This window comes from Myripristis murdjan, chromosome 8, assembly GCF_902150065.1.
Source record: "Myripristis murdjan chromosome 8, fMyrMur1.1, whole genome shotgun sequence".
NCBI lineage: Eukaryota > Metazoa > Chordata > Actinopteri > Holocentriformes > Holocentridae > Myripristis > Myripristis murdjan.
Window position 1 is genome coordinate 22,923,347 of NC_043987.1, and position 16,140 is coordinate 22,939,486.

Genomic DNA, 16,140 nt, shown 5'->3' on the forward strand with positions numbered 1-16,140 from the left:
AAGCTCACCATCTGATCTGCAAAACTGGGTGCAAATCCTCATACATGTTTTTTTTTTTTTTTTTTTTTCCTCCAGCAATTTTTACTCACAGAGAAACAGCCCGAGCATCACCAGTCTCAGCTCTTGGCCTCTACCTCTGCCCCATGCACGCTGCTGTTACCATGGCATCCAATCTGGTGTGGTTGTTTTTCACAAAAGCAGCTCATCACAAAAATGATAATTTCACCTTGAAATCTTACCAATACTGTGTTTGGTCTAAATGAATCTGAGATATTTTTAACAGAGGGTATCTTGTAGTTGTCAGCTGGATTAACACCAGCGCAGTGAGCAGAGGTCGACTTCCTTGTTTTCCTGCTGTGCTGTTAAACGACATTGGTGATATCTGGAAATTGAAGCTGAGTGAGAGCTCTGTTTTTCTCCACTCAGCCTCAAGCTCATAAATCTCCATCTGTGGCAAAAAACACCAGAAGAATTTGGTGTAATCACAACGTTGGCAGGGTTTTTTTTTTTTTTTGGAAACTGTGGGGAAATTACCCAAATTTGTAGACTCTGCAATCTGTTCATGGCCTTCCACAAACACCTACAGAAGAATGGCTATATTACCCAACGATAGGCTACAGTTTGTGAGCCTGTAAGTTTGCTGATCATAGACAAGAAAATCACTGTGGCTGTGCTGTAGACAGGCACTTCCTGACTGCAGTCCATGGCACTGACTGGGTTAGTCTTCAAATAAGTCAGCTGGAGGAAAAAAAAAAAAAAAAAAAAACTCAAACAGCCTTGCACATTTTGCATCCCTGGTCTACGCACCACTGCCACTCAATTTTATAGCTGCAGGAAATCTTGTCATTAGAGACTCTTTAATGGTCTGGAGCCGATGTTGGATAAAAACAAGCGTTCCCTTCAATGCCATTGACGGAAAAAAAATCCATGACAACTTCAATGCTTGACACAGGATTCCAACTGTGGGGTGGAAAAGGCCTGAGGGAGCTAAATGACTCAGCCAAAGAAGTTTTTATCACGCCTTTTAGCCAGATGCAAAAGGAGTTTGGCATTTCCCAATCCTACTTTTTTAGACACCTCCAAATTAGGAGTTTTGTTAGTGAAACATTTTGACATATCTTTCCCCAAAACCCTACTAACTGGCTGGAAGACTGTCGCTCCGGTGAAAATAACCTCATATCTCAAGTATACAGTGTCACCCAGTCCATGCATGGCCTCAGCCTCTGCAGGTCTTCTTGAATTTAAATGGGAGGAGGATTTCAGTGAAAGGTTATCAGATGAGGTTTGGGAACTCGCTCTCGAAAGGATTCACACCACCTGCAGATGCGTTAGACACGGCTTAATTCAATTTAAATTATTACATACACTACGTCTCTGCAGAAGTAGGCCTGCCCAGCTATATCCAGAATTAGATCCAATGTGTCACTCTTTATGTACCTGTCCAAGTCTGGGCCAGTTTTGCACCAAGGTGTTTGAAACACTCTCATGCACAAACCTGGTTAGCAATTTTTGGAGTGTCTCAAAATGTCTTAAATCAGACTCAGGGCTCAGGATGATGCTGCAGTCTTTTCATCACTATTAGCTGGGTGTGTTATTCTTTTCAGCTGGAGAGCAACTTCACTCCCTGTGCGTAGCCGGCAGGTGGGGGATGTGGTGGCTGCATCTCAGGTTAGAAAAGCTTAAATACATCTCTAGCGGTTCACTTAGCACATTTTATAAGGCTTAGCAATCGTTCCTGGATTATTGTGAAAGTGTTTTCACCGCAAAGAATTCCTGCAGCTGCTATCTACATCTTTGTAGAGTTTGTTTGTTTGTTTGTTTGTTTTGAGATCTGTTGTAAATATAATAGCAACGTTCAATATGCATGTTACAATGACAAAAGTCGTGACTGATATACCAAGCTCATTGTCATTGTTGTAAATTACTTTGTATGTGCTTAGTTGTGTTGTAATTATATGAGAAATCCAATTTAAAAAAAAAAAATTGAATGCCATGTTGTTAGTGTGATGAAAACAAAATTACTAATACACTGACCTATACACTAATTGGATATACTTTTCAAAATGCAAAACATTTTTTTTTCTCTGTCTTTCAGCCACAAATGCTGTGGCGTCCTGAATTATTTCTTGCTGACAGCGTTGCCTGCACATAGATAAATGATTTCATTCATACAGACAAAAAGCACAAGGTCGTGTTTTGATTGCTGTCATGAAAAGCCGCCCAACAGACTCTCAGTGACTTCATGGCCAAATTTCATTGTGAGGGGGAGTGCATGACTCTGTCCCTGTGAAAATATCCACTGTGGCAACATGCTGCAGAGGCACTTTGTCAATTTGTCATCGACTGGAAAAAGCAGTGCTGCCAGTCAGTCAAAAAGCCAAGTCAAAATGATCTCTGATGAAACAAAATCAGATCAGACAATGTGAACAGACAGGATTTAAATCAAATGAGCTCACACCAGTTTATGACTGGTAATGACAGGACGGCTCTCCGGCTCACGGACTGGGTGCTGCTGGTGTCACATGCCGGGCACCAGGTGCAGCAGCCGTCCACTTCAGCAAGCTTCACTACTATTTGGACGCAAATCCTAAGAGACAGGAGGCAACGGAAAGCAAGGCTCTCTGTCTAAAACAATGCATTTGATAGTGCGAATGTTTGCTGGCTACCCATAGAAATGACCTTTTCTACAATCACAGATTTTCCGAGAAAATATACCTTTACTCAGTCTACCAGGAGGCAAGAGACATGGGAGCTGCTAAATGTCCCACCACAATATATTAAACACAGCCTAGGCAATTAATTAAATTGATCTATTCTGAGGTATTTCTTCGTCAACATACTTGTCTTCACATAACATACTGGCGGCGTTAATACAAACTACATAGGAGTTTTAAAAAAATCAATTTCTCCTCATTATATTTTAATTTATCCAGCAAGGTGCTCTGAATTTTGATTAAGTCACCTCTCCTGTAGGGGGAACCACATGCAGTTACAGGACTTGGATTTGGATTAAATTTATTTAGCAAAAGGTTGAGACCAGGGAGGCTCCTGATTATTCTCCACACAATATCCAACACGTATATTCTTACAATGTATGCAATGATTTATGTAACTACATCACTGGCATTCAGATATGATTGAAAATTATGTTCCCTGGGCTAATTGCATGGGATAGGAGCGGTCTAATGGAACTGTTCTGTGACCTTCTGCTGTGGTTATTTAACACTATTATGTAAATGGCCTTGGTCTGAAAATGTCACAACACTCCTCTCCAACACATTTAGATTCCCACCTCATCAAAGAATTCAAAGGATTTCAAGGCTGCCTCTTCATCGTTCACATGACAGCAATGCCAAACACATTAGGAGAAATTGCTTATTTATTAAAGCCTGCCCGAAAAGCAAAATCTATGCAATTTGTGAGAAATTGGGATCAAAACACTGCAGGTCTTCAGATTAAAAAAAGCTCAGAAATCAACAGCCTGCCTGCTTGGAGAGGCAAAATGTCACAATCCCTTACTGCCCTCTGCTGTATGAAATCATGAATCGCACCCACAGTGTGTAACAGGAATAAATGAAAATAGGAATAAAAGAAAAATGTACACATATTTATCTCTGCATATGGTGAAAATCACAATGTGTAGTGCAGTCCTGTTCTGTTCAACTTGTTTTATTTTTTGGGGATCTCACTGACCTCATACTTCTCAGTTAGTCAAGTGAAAATATGCACTAACAGCTGGCAGGTTAATGTTTGAGAAGGGGGACAGGATGGGAAATTAACACCAAATACCGGCCAAATGCTGGTAGCTTTTGGTCTCGTTAAATTTTATCAGCTCTCCCACTATCTACTATCTGACATCATTTAAACTGATTAGAGCTAATGCTGTCTCAGCGTCCATTACACTCTTGGCCTGCATGGAAAGACTCCCCTCTCTGTGGTCTTTTGCAGAATTTTTTTTTTTTTTTTTTTCACCCTACACGAGTTTTTCCCTGCTCGCTACGAGGCTTCAGGTCAAGGGGTGTCATTTTATTTTCTGTGAACCGTGTGCTTGAAAAGCCCTTTGAGGCTTTCACTGTGATTAAGGGCTCTAAATAAACTGTAACTTGACCACACCAAGCTCCAATCTATATAAAAATATCTACCTGGGTAGTAAAGTAGGGAAAGGAGCTGGTTATTTGTGGGATAAACCAGCTGCTCTGAGCAAAAAATGTGTGTGTGTGTCTGTCTCTAACACATGCACACATACACGGGTCTAAATCACAGCTAAATGCAAAAAAAAAAAAAAAAAAATCAGAAAATCAAGTCTAAATCCCAAAAATCTCCAGTCATTTTGACACACGTCTGAACTGTCACACCTCTATCCTACTCTCAAACTGTATCATAAAGCAACCAAGGGATATTTCAATAAATAAATATATACTGAAAAAATTAAAACACGAGAGCTGAGTACATAAGACTTCTCTTCCCTCACAGATTGGAGTGAGTGCATCTTGAAGTTTAACAGCACAGACAAATTCAGGCATTCAGGATTCAACCAAAGTGTCTCAGAGTGCATCTTTGAAATAATTTATTCAAGAATCATTCATGGTTATATATCGTTTCATGATCGGCATATAAAATATGTACAGAGCAAATCACTGGTAAAAATAACAGATCCTGCTGGGAACATATGTGCTTAAAGTATAGAAGGCGGTATTATCTCAGCAATTTCCGAAGAATGATCCCTCCATTGTAAGAGTCAGTGTTATGGAGCTGCTGGACATGGGCTTCCCCAAATGTGCGGTATCTAGGACGTTATAACAGCGACTTGTGGCCGAGACGGTGGTCCAAGTTTATGAAAGGCTGCAGGTTGAGGGTTTAGACTCTCTCCCCTGTAACACAGAAAATCCATTTAGCAATGAGAAGGCTCATTTCTGCCCCAGATCACACACAAATATTTTTTAAAAAAAAAGAAGAGTGTCACAAAAGTGTGAAATAGTAAAACCCCAGGTTACCACCAAAATCAACTATAGAGTCATTTATTTGGAGCTATTTTATGAACAGAGAAAGTTGAAAGAGTGTTAAGACGCCGTGGCGACAATGTACCTAGGTGTGTTCCTGTTAGCATGCTAGTGGCGGCTAAGCTTTCCGGGTACCTGTTGTCTCCGCTGTTGGCGCCGGTATTCCTCTTCACTGGCAGCCAGAGCCTGAGCCAGAGCCAGATCCTCCTGCTCCTGAGGGCTGAGACACAAACAACAACAACACCCGTCAGACACAGCAGCTGTGGCATTGCATGTTGCAGCGACCAAATCTGTGACCCAAAAACGACAATACAAACTGAAACGTGCATTTATTGAATGTTACACCCCTAATGACTGTGGTTGTGTTCAAAATTGCCCACTATCCACAACGTAGTGCGTCATACATTTTGATATACCGTTGACAGGTCTCCAAGGATTAACAGGAAATTTTGTTCTACCTTGACAGTCTTTTTAGCTCTATGGTAAATGCTTCAAGATTATAATTCACTGATTTTAAGATGAAAATTACAGTTATTTAGGCCATGCAACCCTACATCTGTCACCCTAAATGATGACAGTTCCCCATTTAAAAAAAAATTGGGATCTTATTGCAAATTTGGCATATACAACTAGGGAAATGTTAAGTAGTGATTTTCTGTTCACTACCTGAACCAAAAAACGGTTTTGGAAGTGTGTGTGTGTGTGTGTGCGCACCCTTCTACTTTTCAAATTGGGTATATACTTAATCTACCAAGCAGTGCTTCATTTCAGTAAATTTCAGCGTTTAGTGCTGGTTCACATTATGGTGCTCCATGGTGAGTTCTGGTGAAAGATGGCAGGCTACAACCAAATAAGCTGGCAGACATAAGTAGCCTAATTCTACTAGCAGACTGATTAATTTGCACTCTGCATTTCTCCACCTAAGTGGGATTAATAAAAAGCTTATTTCACAAATTTGAGTCATGCAGAGAGGCAGTCCTCCAAGCTGTGTTTTGATGATGGAAGACTGTGGGAACAGGTGGAATCAATAAACTCCGTTAATGCAAGCGTCATTTTTCACTGAAATAAGTGCTGCTTGGTTACCGCCTTCTTAGTTGAAGAAACAACACTTGCACATGATTAGAATTTCAGTGAATTATTTGTAATTTACTTTACGAGTTATTTACCTGAGTACATTTCAACCGGCTGTCTTAGTGCTTGCTTTGTTTATGAGATGCTGAGAACGCCCAAGTCGATCATATGAATATCCTTTCTACCTATTGTTCTATTTTTCTGAGTCAGTCTGCCTACTGCATGTTGGGAGGTGGAGGAGATGTACATCATAGCCACCTCCTCTTTTTGTAGACAATCTGCCAGCTGAGAGATTTTCCCCAGTGAAATTAAATCCTCACAACTTTCACTTATTAAAACATCTACTGTGCGGGCGGCTATCTATGAGGAAACAACAAGGTGCACTGAAGCTGCCTGGCACACAGGACACCATCAAGAGCTGCTGCCCAGGTGAGAGCACAGGCTGAACTCATGGTGGTATTTTTCAACCTGGGCGCTATTTTTCCTTCTGGAGTCCAAATGACTGTTAGGAAGAAACATTCTTTGGAATTGGTCCATTATTGAGCAACAACACTTCAACCAGGGCAAGTTCACCTGTCAAATTATGTTCACTAAAAGTGCTTGTTTTTGCCACTGACAGGCTCAGACTGTCATTGTTAGTGTCTGACAACATTATGGAAAGGGTCCCTACAGAGACAGACACATGTACCACCTTAACACAAGTCTTGATCAAGAAGTCTCGCTTTGAAATCTCACATGAGGAAAAAGAACAGAGTAGAAAAATGAGAAAGAAGTCAGGAAGAGCTGGTTGTTTTGGAGTGGGCTTTGGAGTGTTATCTAAAAGATAAGAAACACTGGCTTGTGTTTGTGCATTTCCAAATTATGGCAACAAAATGCTACGCCATACTTTTTGCAGCTTTCAAAGTCTGCCTGTGCTGGACAGGGACACACTGAAGTTGTGGCTAGCTGTGCTACAGAAAGATGCAAACATTATACAGCTTTGCAGACTATCTGGTTTGCAGTGACCATTTTGATGGGGATTACACCTGCCAGTCAAAGAGGAGAAGAAATCCTATACCAAAGCATGTTTTCCTAAAGACAAAATTCTGTCCCAAGAGAGGAGAAACCTGCTTCCAATAGAGTGGAGGTTATGTTATTAGAAGTTAAGAAAAGTGTCAAACATTAGCTCTTAGGGATCCTTTCCAAAATGCTGTCAGACACTTATAGTAACAATCTGAGTCTTTCAGTGGCAAAAATAAGCACTTTTAGAGGACGTAATCTGATGTGCAAACTGTCCCTGCGTAAACACATAGCCTATTTTGTGGTTGCCAGATGAAATGATCTTGCTCAATAATGGAAAATTTTTTTTTGTCCCTATCAGTTTTTTGGATCCCAAAAAGGTACAAAAATAGGGTCTAGGTAGAAAAATGCCAGAATTATCCTTTATGTCACAGTGCTTGTACGCTTCACTACACAAAACAAGTCTGCACCTCAAAACAGTTAGGCTTCTTTAACTGAATAAAACACAGAAAATGTTGATTTTTTTTATACCAAAGCTTGGGGTCAGTCAGCGATAGACAAGTCCAGTCACTCTTAACAGCAGCACAATGACATGGAAACTGGAGCAGGCGGCTTATCACTTGAGTGGGTTAGGAGTGATCTCAGGGTGATAACAGGATATACGCAGGATTATGGTTTGAAATGAGGATTGCTCACCTGAGGGTCGGCTGAACAGTGCGCATTGACTCAGCCAAAGACATCTCCAGAGCCCTTTGTAAAGCCTGTTCCTCCGTCTGCAATTATTATATAAAATACAGAGGCCTTATGTTTACATGTCTCTGACCAAAGTACCATGACACAATTGTTTTTTAGCTGAAATTTTATGTAAGTGGTGTTATTAAATCAGCACACATACCAGGCCAGCCTGAAATGATGCCGACGGTGGTATTACATTCTGCGCTGCAGGGGCTGAAACTGAAGTCGGGATCCGTGGCACAGGGCTGGAAAAAAAAAAACAAAAAAAAAAAAAACAAGGAATAAGATTGTTTTTGTGTGTCTTAAAATAACCCACTCTATTAGTGAAACCACCATTTTCTATAAAACATTACAATTCAGTACCAAGTGTAAATGCTCACCCACTGTTTTGGCTCCTGTTACTTGCACTCACACCATTAGAAACAGGTCTAGTGCTCCCTTGAGCAGATGAACTAGACCCAGACGAAGTGACAGCGGAGGCACCCTGGGCCCTCATTAACGCAGCGTGTCTGAGACAAATGAAATCACACTGTTAGTCGTCCTGATTATGACTCTTCAGATACACAGATAGAATTATCTGGGGGGGGGCAGCACATGGAAATATTACACTTACCCGGATTTGGAGACTGGTTTGCCATCAGTCTTACAATCATGGTCTAGTGGGTGCCGGTGTTTAAGACAGTAATTTAAATGACACTGGTCACATGTCACCCGGATCATTTCCTTCTGCTTGCAGCCTCCTCTCGAACATTTATTTGTGAAAATCTGAAAAAGAGAACAAAAAATACATTATTTCTGATTTTTGGATTTATTCATTATCAAATTGACTGTCAGTAAAAACTTCAATAATATGGGATAATTCTTTAAGAGAACCTTTCTCTTTCTCTGAGCTGGGTCGGATTTGCAATCCCGATCGATGTGTTCACCAACTTTAATGTCAGGCATCTCTCCTCTTTTAATGGGGATGGGAGTGTTGCATAAAGGACACACAGGGACCTGAATATCCTGTGGAAATAATAAAGCATAACAACACAATCAGAGTTATTAAAGCTCAGGACATATGGACGCTGCTACAAATTCAGAATAACTTATAGGATGACTCTTTTTTTTCCCCACTCTTTTTCAACCTGGGACTTACCACACCCACACAAAGCACAGCGGACGGGTGCTGCAGTCACTGGCATTTGTGTGTCACAGAGATAACTCAGACATTTTTAAGCCGATTGGAACAAATTTGGCAGATTGGCTGGAAGTCGGGTCAGGATGTTTGCTATCATTTTTCTGCCCAAAATGGTCAAAGGTCAAAGCCAAGCAGGAACAGCAGCCTTTGCCATATGATAGCACAAGGGGTATAGAGCAAAACAGCATGTGACACAGGTGTAGCATTTCTGAGATTTCTGATTGCTTCAACTGTTGAATCTAAAAAGGCTTTAACTCCTTATAAATAAATATATATATATATATATATATATATATATATATATATATATATATATCACTTTCAACTAAGGCAACTGAGCAAGAATCATGACTTCTCATTACTCATTGTAACGCCTACATAACACTACAGATTTTCAGTGGGCAGTTCATATAAAAAAACAACAAAACAAAGAAAAAAAAAAAACAAAAAAACTAAGCCATAGACACAACATCAATGTTCAACTAGCGAATGAGCTCACGCTAGTTAGAACGCAGAAATAATAAAATAAATAACACACTCTAGTTTCAGATGTAAAAAGGTCTCACTGAAGTGAGTGTTACTGTGTGTACACAGCACATGTTTTAATCACTTTTTGGATTCAGCTCGAAGAGATCACCCATCCTATGTGTGTGTGACGTGTATGTGTGTTTGTCTGACAACAGTGCTCAAAGTGTCCTGGAGGTATAAAATATCTACAATTAAGAGGGCACTTTCAACAAAATAGACTGTCATGGTAGGAAAAAAAAAATGATAAGGCCTGGCTAGAAAATAATGAACCTTGGTCTTATTTTTAATAATTCCTTTTCACCTGTATGTAAAAGAATTACTCTTTAACCTTGATCCAGTCACATCAACTCTACGCATGACATTACAACTTACAATATAAGATAAGTTAAAAGATGTGCTAAGAAACAGGTACATGTTCTGTAGGTTTCATTGAAGAATAGTAATCAAATACCTTCTTGTAGGATGACATGCATTTGTGATTTGCATAGGTGATGTGGTCTTTACAGAAAATCTCTTCACAGGCATCGCATCTCATTGGAAGGAAATCTGTAATCACAAACCAGCTTTTAATTACTATGTTAAAATTGAATCAAGGAAATTAAACCTAAGGGGAACAGGGGCAGGGGAGGACTAACCACAGCTGAATTGACCACAACACCTCAGAAACAGCTGCATATTCCCAAGGATACTTGCCTAGGCGCTTGCAGGACTTTTCAGAGCAGTGCTCTCCTAGATCTGGAAACTCCATTGCTCAATATTGCTACAGCCAAAAGTGGGGAAAAATCAGCACCTTGGAGGGAAAAAAACAAATGTGTTCAAAACATGACTCAGTGACAGATCTGCTGTAAACCACCTGGGCCTGCACACTAACATTTGAAGGTGATGTCAGGATGACACTGCAACAAACACAGGCCTGTTGTAGCAAGCGGCAAACACCAACTTTAGAGCTGCTTGGATTCATAAACTTCTTTCAACATTTATGCCCAAACACAGATGAAACAATCATCAGCATGTTTGCTTAAGACTATTTACAGACAGCAATTTTGAGATAACTTAAATCAGAGACAAAGAAACACCAAAGCCTGTGTGGCATGACAAATAAAGGATTAGTCATAATGACATAAGCACAAATCATAGCCTCAGCCAAGGAGCTGTTTGGGCAGAAGGTGCTAGTAAACACTAGAAGATACTAGAAAGCTAGCAACTATGACAAAGATAACACACCCACACAGAGAGACTTCTTGCCAACCAGAAGTCAAAGTCTTAGTATTAGTATATTGTTTTTATTATCAGCACCTATTGACTTACACTAGTTGACGTCAGAAATCATACAATAACGGAAGCCGTCATGTCAAGTAACCTGATAGCCATCTATAACTCATTTGTCACCTTGCTTCGGAAGTGTGTGTCAGCAGAAAGTATACACAGTTCATGTTTAATGGCTACAAGGCTAATGCTAAGGCTAACTAACTAGAGGCTGGAGAGAACTGTTAAACATGACTAGTCGCTGACTTTACTAACATACAAGACTCACTAACCCAGTCCATTGTGAATCATCTCGTCCAGAAACAGTGAAGAGCTGCGACTTTGTTTACCGGTAATGTTAACTGGCTAAACTGTTAGCAAGCTAGGCCCAACAACACGGCTAATTGAGTTACATAACTAAAGCTAGTTAAAATCGTATTGCATAAGGCCGAAGAGCCACACAGAAATAACGTGTATTGTGAACACATCAGATTACTGATAGCCGTCAAATCTCCATAATTATTAATACAGCGCAGCGTCGTGCTCCCAAAAACAAGCTCCCAGCTCGTATCTGGTCAAGCTAGCAAGAAGTTAGCCACCTAACGTAAAGTAGCATCAAATAGATAACGCTGCTGAAATAATGTAAGGCGAAAAGAAATGTGTTGTTAAGAGTCTTATCAGCCAACACACTATAACACAGAGTAAGTACAGTAACAGTTAGTTTAATTCATGAGTTATCAAACGTCGCTGACCGAGTAGTAAACTTGTTAGATAGCGAAGCAACTGTTAATAAATTTGACACCTAACGCTACACGAGCTGTCCTCTTGACAAAATAAAATTCAGTATTATTTTTAACTCACCAGGTTATCGCTTCTTGATGTGTTGTTTTGCTTCTAGTAGCAGTCAACTAGCTGTTACCTTAAAGCTTTTCGACTTCACTTGACTTACTATGAGTGCCGTTACGCTGTGACCGCAGTTGAACCAGAGACTGAAGCCACCCTGCTAGCCAGTTAGCTGTCTGTTTTGATGTGTCACCAAGGGCGTTACTTTTTCCACCTAGACTGCCTCTGATTGGCTAACCCAAACCTAAACCCCACCCATTGCCGGAATCCGGGTGCTCCTGTTGGCTGTATATTTCCTATGATGGCAAAGGCATGACTTAATAGACTTACATTCATTCTCAACAGCCTTTCCCTAATTTTTTTTTGCCATAACCAGTTTATCCAAAAGCTCAGCCTTAATCATAACCGTAACACTTACGTTGACCAATGAGCCAAAATAACCATTCAAAATATAAAGAATAACATCCCTATCCTATGGAAAAAATAGTTCACGGAATACGGGTGGAGAACCCCCCCCCCCCCCCCCCCCCCCCCCCCGATTTAACGCATATACGCTCCTTCCACGTCAACGTGACGTCATCGCGGGAACTTATTGTTTATTTGTGGCAGGTTAGCTTGGGGCGCCAGTGAGTGTGATGCTGCTCTTTTCAGGGCAAAGAACAATCTCATTTTTTTTTCATCTTCGTGGTTATCCATTTTCAAACACAAACTATGTCATTTACAATAACTTTAAATTAACTATTTAACTTAATGATTTCGCGACATCCCCCTCTCCCCCGTAGGGATGCTGCAAAGCCTTTTCTGACAACCTTAGAGAAAAAGCACTTTAACTCATACTGAAATCTATTATGGCGTTCTTATCATCTTTATGTTTACTATATTATCATGGTTTGCTAGAAGATTGTATAGATAGGTATGTTGAAGTATTTTTTTTTTTTTCTTTTTGGATATAAATTGGAGAGCCTTCTGCTATCACAATATCACACACCTGGAGAGCAAAATAAAGTCCAACACAGTAAGAAAGTCTCCAAAAATTTCTGTATTTTCCTCATGAAAATATGCTTAAGTTCATACTATAGTGTCCATCACGCTTAGAACACATTTTACATTTTGTGCCTTGTATTGATGAGAGTGAAAATGAGGGCTTGGGCGCATAGAAAACCTCTCTGCCACACATCAAAGTAAGACCTGACTGTGTTTGTGCGCTGTTTCACATGTTTGATTTGAGCTTTCCTCCCTCCACCACAGAGGGAGGGGTCCGATATCATTGCAAAGTGTGTCCTTGTTTTAATTTCCTGACTGGGTAGCCTTCTTGTTTTGCCATTTTGGGTTCGAGGATACTGTGCAGTGACGGTCAGGTGCATCCTTCTTCTCCTCAAAAATAACACAGCATGATAAAAGGGACTCCAGTGAAGTCGTTCCCTCCATGTAAGATTGTAGGATGAGCATTTAACTAAAGGCTGAAGTTAGTTGTAAGAGCTACTCATCAAATGTCTTTTGTAGGCTGTGTGCATTTTTAATAAACATGATAGACGCTACTCATCAAATCTAAACCAAGAACTTGAAACCTGATGACCCCGGTGACCCCTTAGTCATTGTATTTTACATTACTGCTGCAAAGATGACTCAGCGCTACACCCCGCCCTTCTCCTTGAACTCCTGCTCACCCTCCTCACAGAGCCCTCAGTTCATGGTGCAGAGGCGACGACAGCACTGTGCCTCCTGGGAAGATTTTTGGGTCTTGTGCTCACTTTGGGCACAGATAAAAATCTTCCTTTTCACAAGCTAATTGGTACTGGTAATGGGAAACAGGAGTGTGTCAGTATTCCCAGGGCCCTGTGTTCCTTTAAAGTTTTTTTTTTTTTTTTTTTTTTTTCAAACTACAAACAGCCCTATGCTCCCTCAACCCCATGTTCCCTCAATATAAAAAGAAATATAAAATCGATATCTGTGGTATATTAATGAAAACATAGAATCTGACAGTGAATGTTCAGCAAATATGATCTGAAGTCCTTTTTATGTGTAAACTGCCTCCCGAGATACTTAAAAAAAAAAAAAAAAAAAAAAATTCAGACACACTAGTGTCATACATTACAGTGAACAAGAGCAAATTATGTGAGTTAGCATTATTCAAGACAGACCGTGGTGCTAAAACAAGATGTACGTATTGATTTATGTGTCTATTTAATCTTTATTTCCAAGAGAAACATGGGAACAAGAAACATTCATAAGCCAAACATACAATCAGCAAACATAAAGAGCACAACTACACACCAGACTCAGAATCAACATACAGAACAACACGACACAGCCAAGGAATTAATGGAAACACTTACAAAAATCATAAGAAACAGATTGTGAAGCTTTAAAATCTCCAAGTGAAATAAATGTATAAAAGACTCAAGTTTGCTGCTCATTTCATTTAAAAGGTGCAGTTCAGCCAACATGAGGTTATCTGAGGTTAAGCAGTGACCGGATCGTGCGTCGTAGATTTAAATGAGAGAGGAGATGTCAGATAGTTAGGAAGCTTCAGCACTACAGATTTATAGATAAATAATTCTAGCTGGCATTAGTGCTGGCATGAACATTAACCACATACATGACATTAATCATTAGTAACATATTCCACATTAACAATGTCTCCCATAAGCCACTGAGAGCCAGCCCAGTCTACACACAAACAACACAAAAAATAAACCAAATTGTGCCTTTATACCTTGCTACAAAAAATTAATTTGACAATGATATACTGAGGTAAAAATTCCAATTATAGTAGCTTTGATTATATTGCTACACCGACCACAAGCATCACAACACACTTTAGATTGAATTATTGACATGCAACACTTGACAGCAAATGATCAAAGCATAACAGAACAAAACATCACAGTAGCAAAGAGTGGCAAAAACACCAAACCTCATCAGATATAAGCGCAATTTGCTTCCTGACCTGGCAATGATTTTGGTATTGAACAGTTGTTGGCAAATTTTGGCTCTCCTATTCTATTTTTTTTTCTCTTGTTTTCGTGAGATGTTCAGGTTGCGTCATGAAAATTCTTCTCCATGCTCTCCAGAAAGCAAACAACACTTTTTCACAGGGCACATTCGACACTGAGGAATAGCCAAATTGACTGGGACTGGGGAAAGTGAGTGGGCCACATGGTAAAGGCATCTAAGTACACATGCTTTGATTTGATCTAAGCTACATCAGGAACTTACATGTGTTCCCCAGTATCTCCATTTTCTATTGAGTTTAGCCACAATGAGGATCAATTTACACTCAGTGAGTTCTGCTAAATCAAACTCTATTTACTTGATTTACAAGGTTTAAGGAGAGTGCAGTTCTGAAATACTGAGCATCAAAGATTAAACACGGCAAAAATGTCATGCACTTTTTTTTTAGACGAAAGACAGAACATCATACAAGCATAACATAACATCCAAAAGTTCACTAATTTCAATTTTAACAAAAATATGAGAGAACCCTGTGATTCACAGCTCATTAATTATGCAGGAAGCCCAATCAACACAGTGTTTTGACAGTTTACTCAGAATGAGTCTCAGATTTATGTCTTGAATTACAGTTTAGCCCATTCTCTCCTTGAAATCTTAATTTGTCAGGGCAGAGCGCTGCGGGGTGATGCTGCCGGGCTCGGCTGGCTGCTCTGTGCAAGTTTTACCAGTTGATGGCAGCAGGAGTCTTCCACAGGAGGCTGCTCACTGAGATGAAGAGCAACAACAATTAGAGATGCAACAGTGGCTTGCAGATAAGTAATGTGCATGTGTGAATGTGTGTGTGTGTGTGTGTGTGTGTGTGTGTGTGTGTGTGTGTGTGTGTGTGTGTCATCACTGTTGGGTGATAAGCTCACGTCTCCAAATGTCAACTTCACACAGAACATGAAAAGAGCCTGGTTTTAGCTTCATCATTATGCATGTATGAGTTTCATAAGACTTCTAGTTTGCGTTCAAACATGAAAATCACCAGAATCGGAGTTACAAGCTTTTCAGATGACAGCAGCAATTCTTCCATATTTAATGACTGGTCAAAAGTCACCTCTGCAGTATCCCTCAGTTAATTAGTTTGATCCATAAGCAGGATAGTCATGAGCACCACAACTAACCCTAGATTCTCTACAGATCAGGTGATAAGGAAGCAAAATATTGAATTTAAGTGATGTTAGAGGGATGCAAATTGTCCACTGAGATGTTAAATATTTCCTCCCTTAAAATTTAACATTGCATCGTCATCGACACGAGCCGGGAGGCAGCGACTGCAGAGAGCATCGGTTCCTCTACTGTTTTGCAGCACCTGGCTCATAATCTGCTCACGCTGCGGCCAGATGGCACCGCTCCGACAACACCTGGTCCTCCCCTGAAATTCCTTCAGCTTTCTCACACAATGTAGACACATGCATGTTTTCTTAAATTGTCATATGGATGCAATAATCTTAGCTCCAAAACCATATTAGTGGTTTACAGCCTCTCTCTCTCTCTCTCTCTCTCTCTCTCTCTCTCTCTGTGGTTGACAGTCATCTGATA

At 40.1% G+C, this 16,140-nt stretch overlaps 1 protein-coding gene across 3 annotated transcripts; it reads right to left on the reverse strand.

The window, feature by feature from the left end:
• Window positions 1-4,544: 4,544 nt before the first annotated feature.
• zfand2a (zinc finger, AN1-type domain 2A) lies at window positions 4,545-11,774 on the reverse strand. Of its 3 annotated transcripts, none has more exons than XM_030058807.1 (10): window positions 11,620-11,774; window positions 10,207-10,303; window positions 9,965-10,059; window positions 8,679-8,810; window positions 8,419-8,570; window positions 8,186-8,314; window positions 7,966-8,050; window positions 7,767-7,843; window positions 5,136-5,220; window positions 4,545-4,871 (listed from the first exon to the last, which is right to left on the reverse strand). In XM_030058807.1, exons 2-10 carry the CDS (start codon window positions 10,259-10,261, stop codon window positions 4,833-4,835), a joined length of 849 nt encoding a protein of 282 aa, XP_029914667.1. In that variant the 5' UTR covers window positions 10,262-10,303; window positions 11,620-11,774; the 3' UTR covers window positions 4,545-4,832. The 3 variants fall into 3 exon arrangements, with proteins under 3 accessions (XP_029914667.1, XP_029914668.1, XP_029914669.1); XM_030058808.1 differs by having other exon boundaries at window positions 5,086-5,220; XM_030058809.1 differs by lacking the exons at window positions 4,545-4,871; window positions 5,136-5,220; window positions 7,767-7,843; window positions 7,966-8,050; window positions 8,186-8,314 and having other exon boundaries at window positions 8,415-8,570.
• Window positions 11,775-16,140: the final 4,366 nt, after the last annotated feature.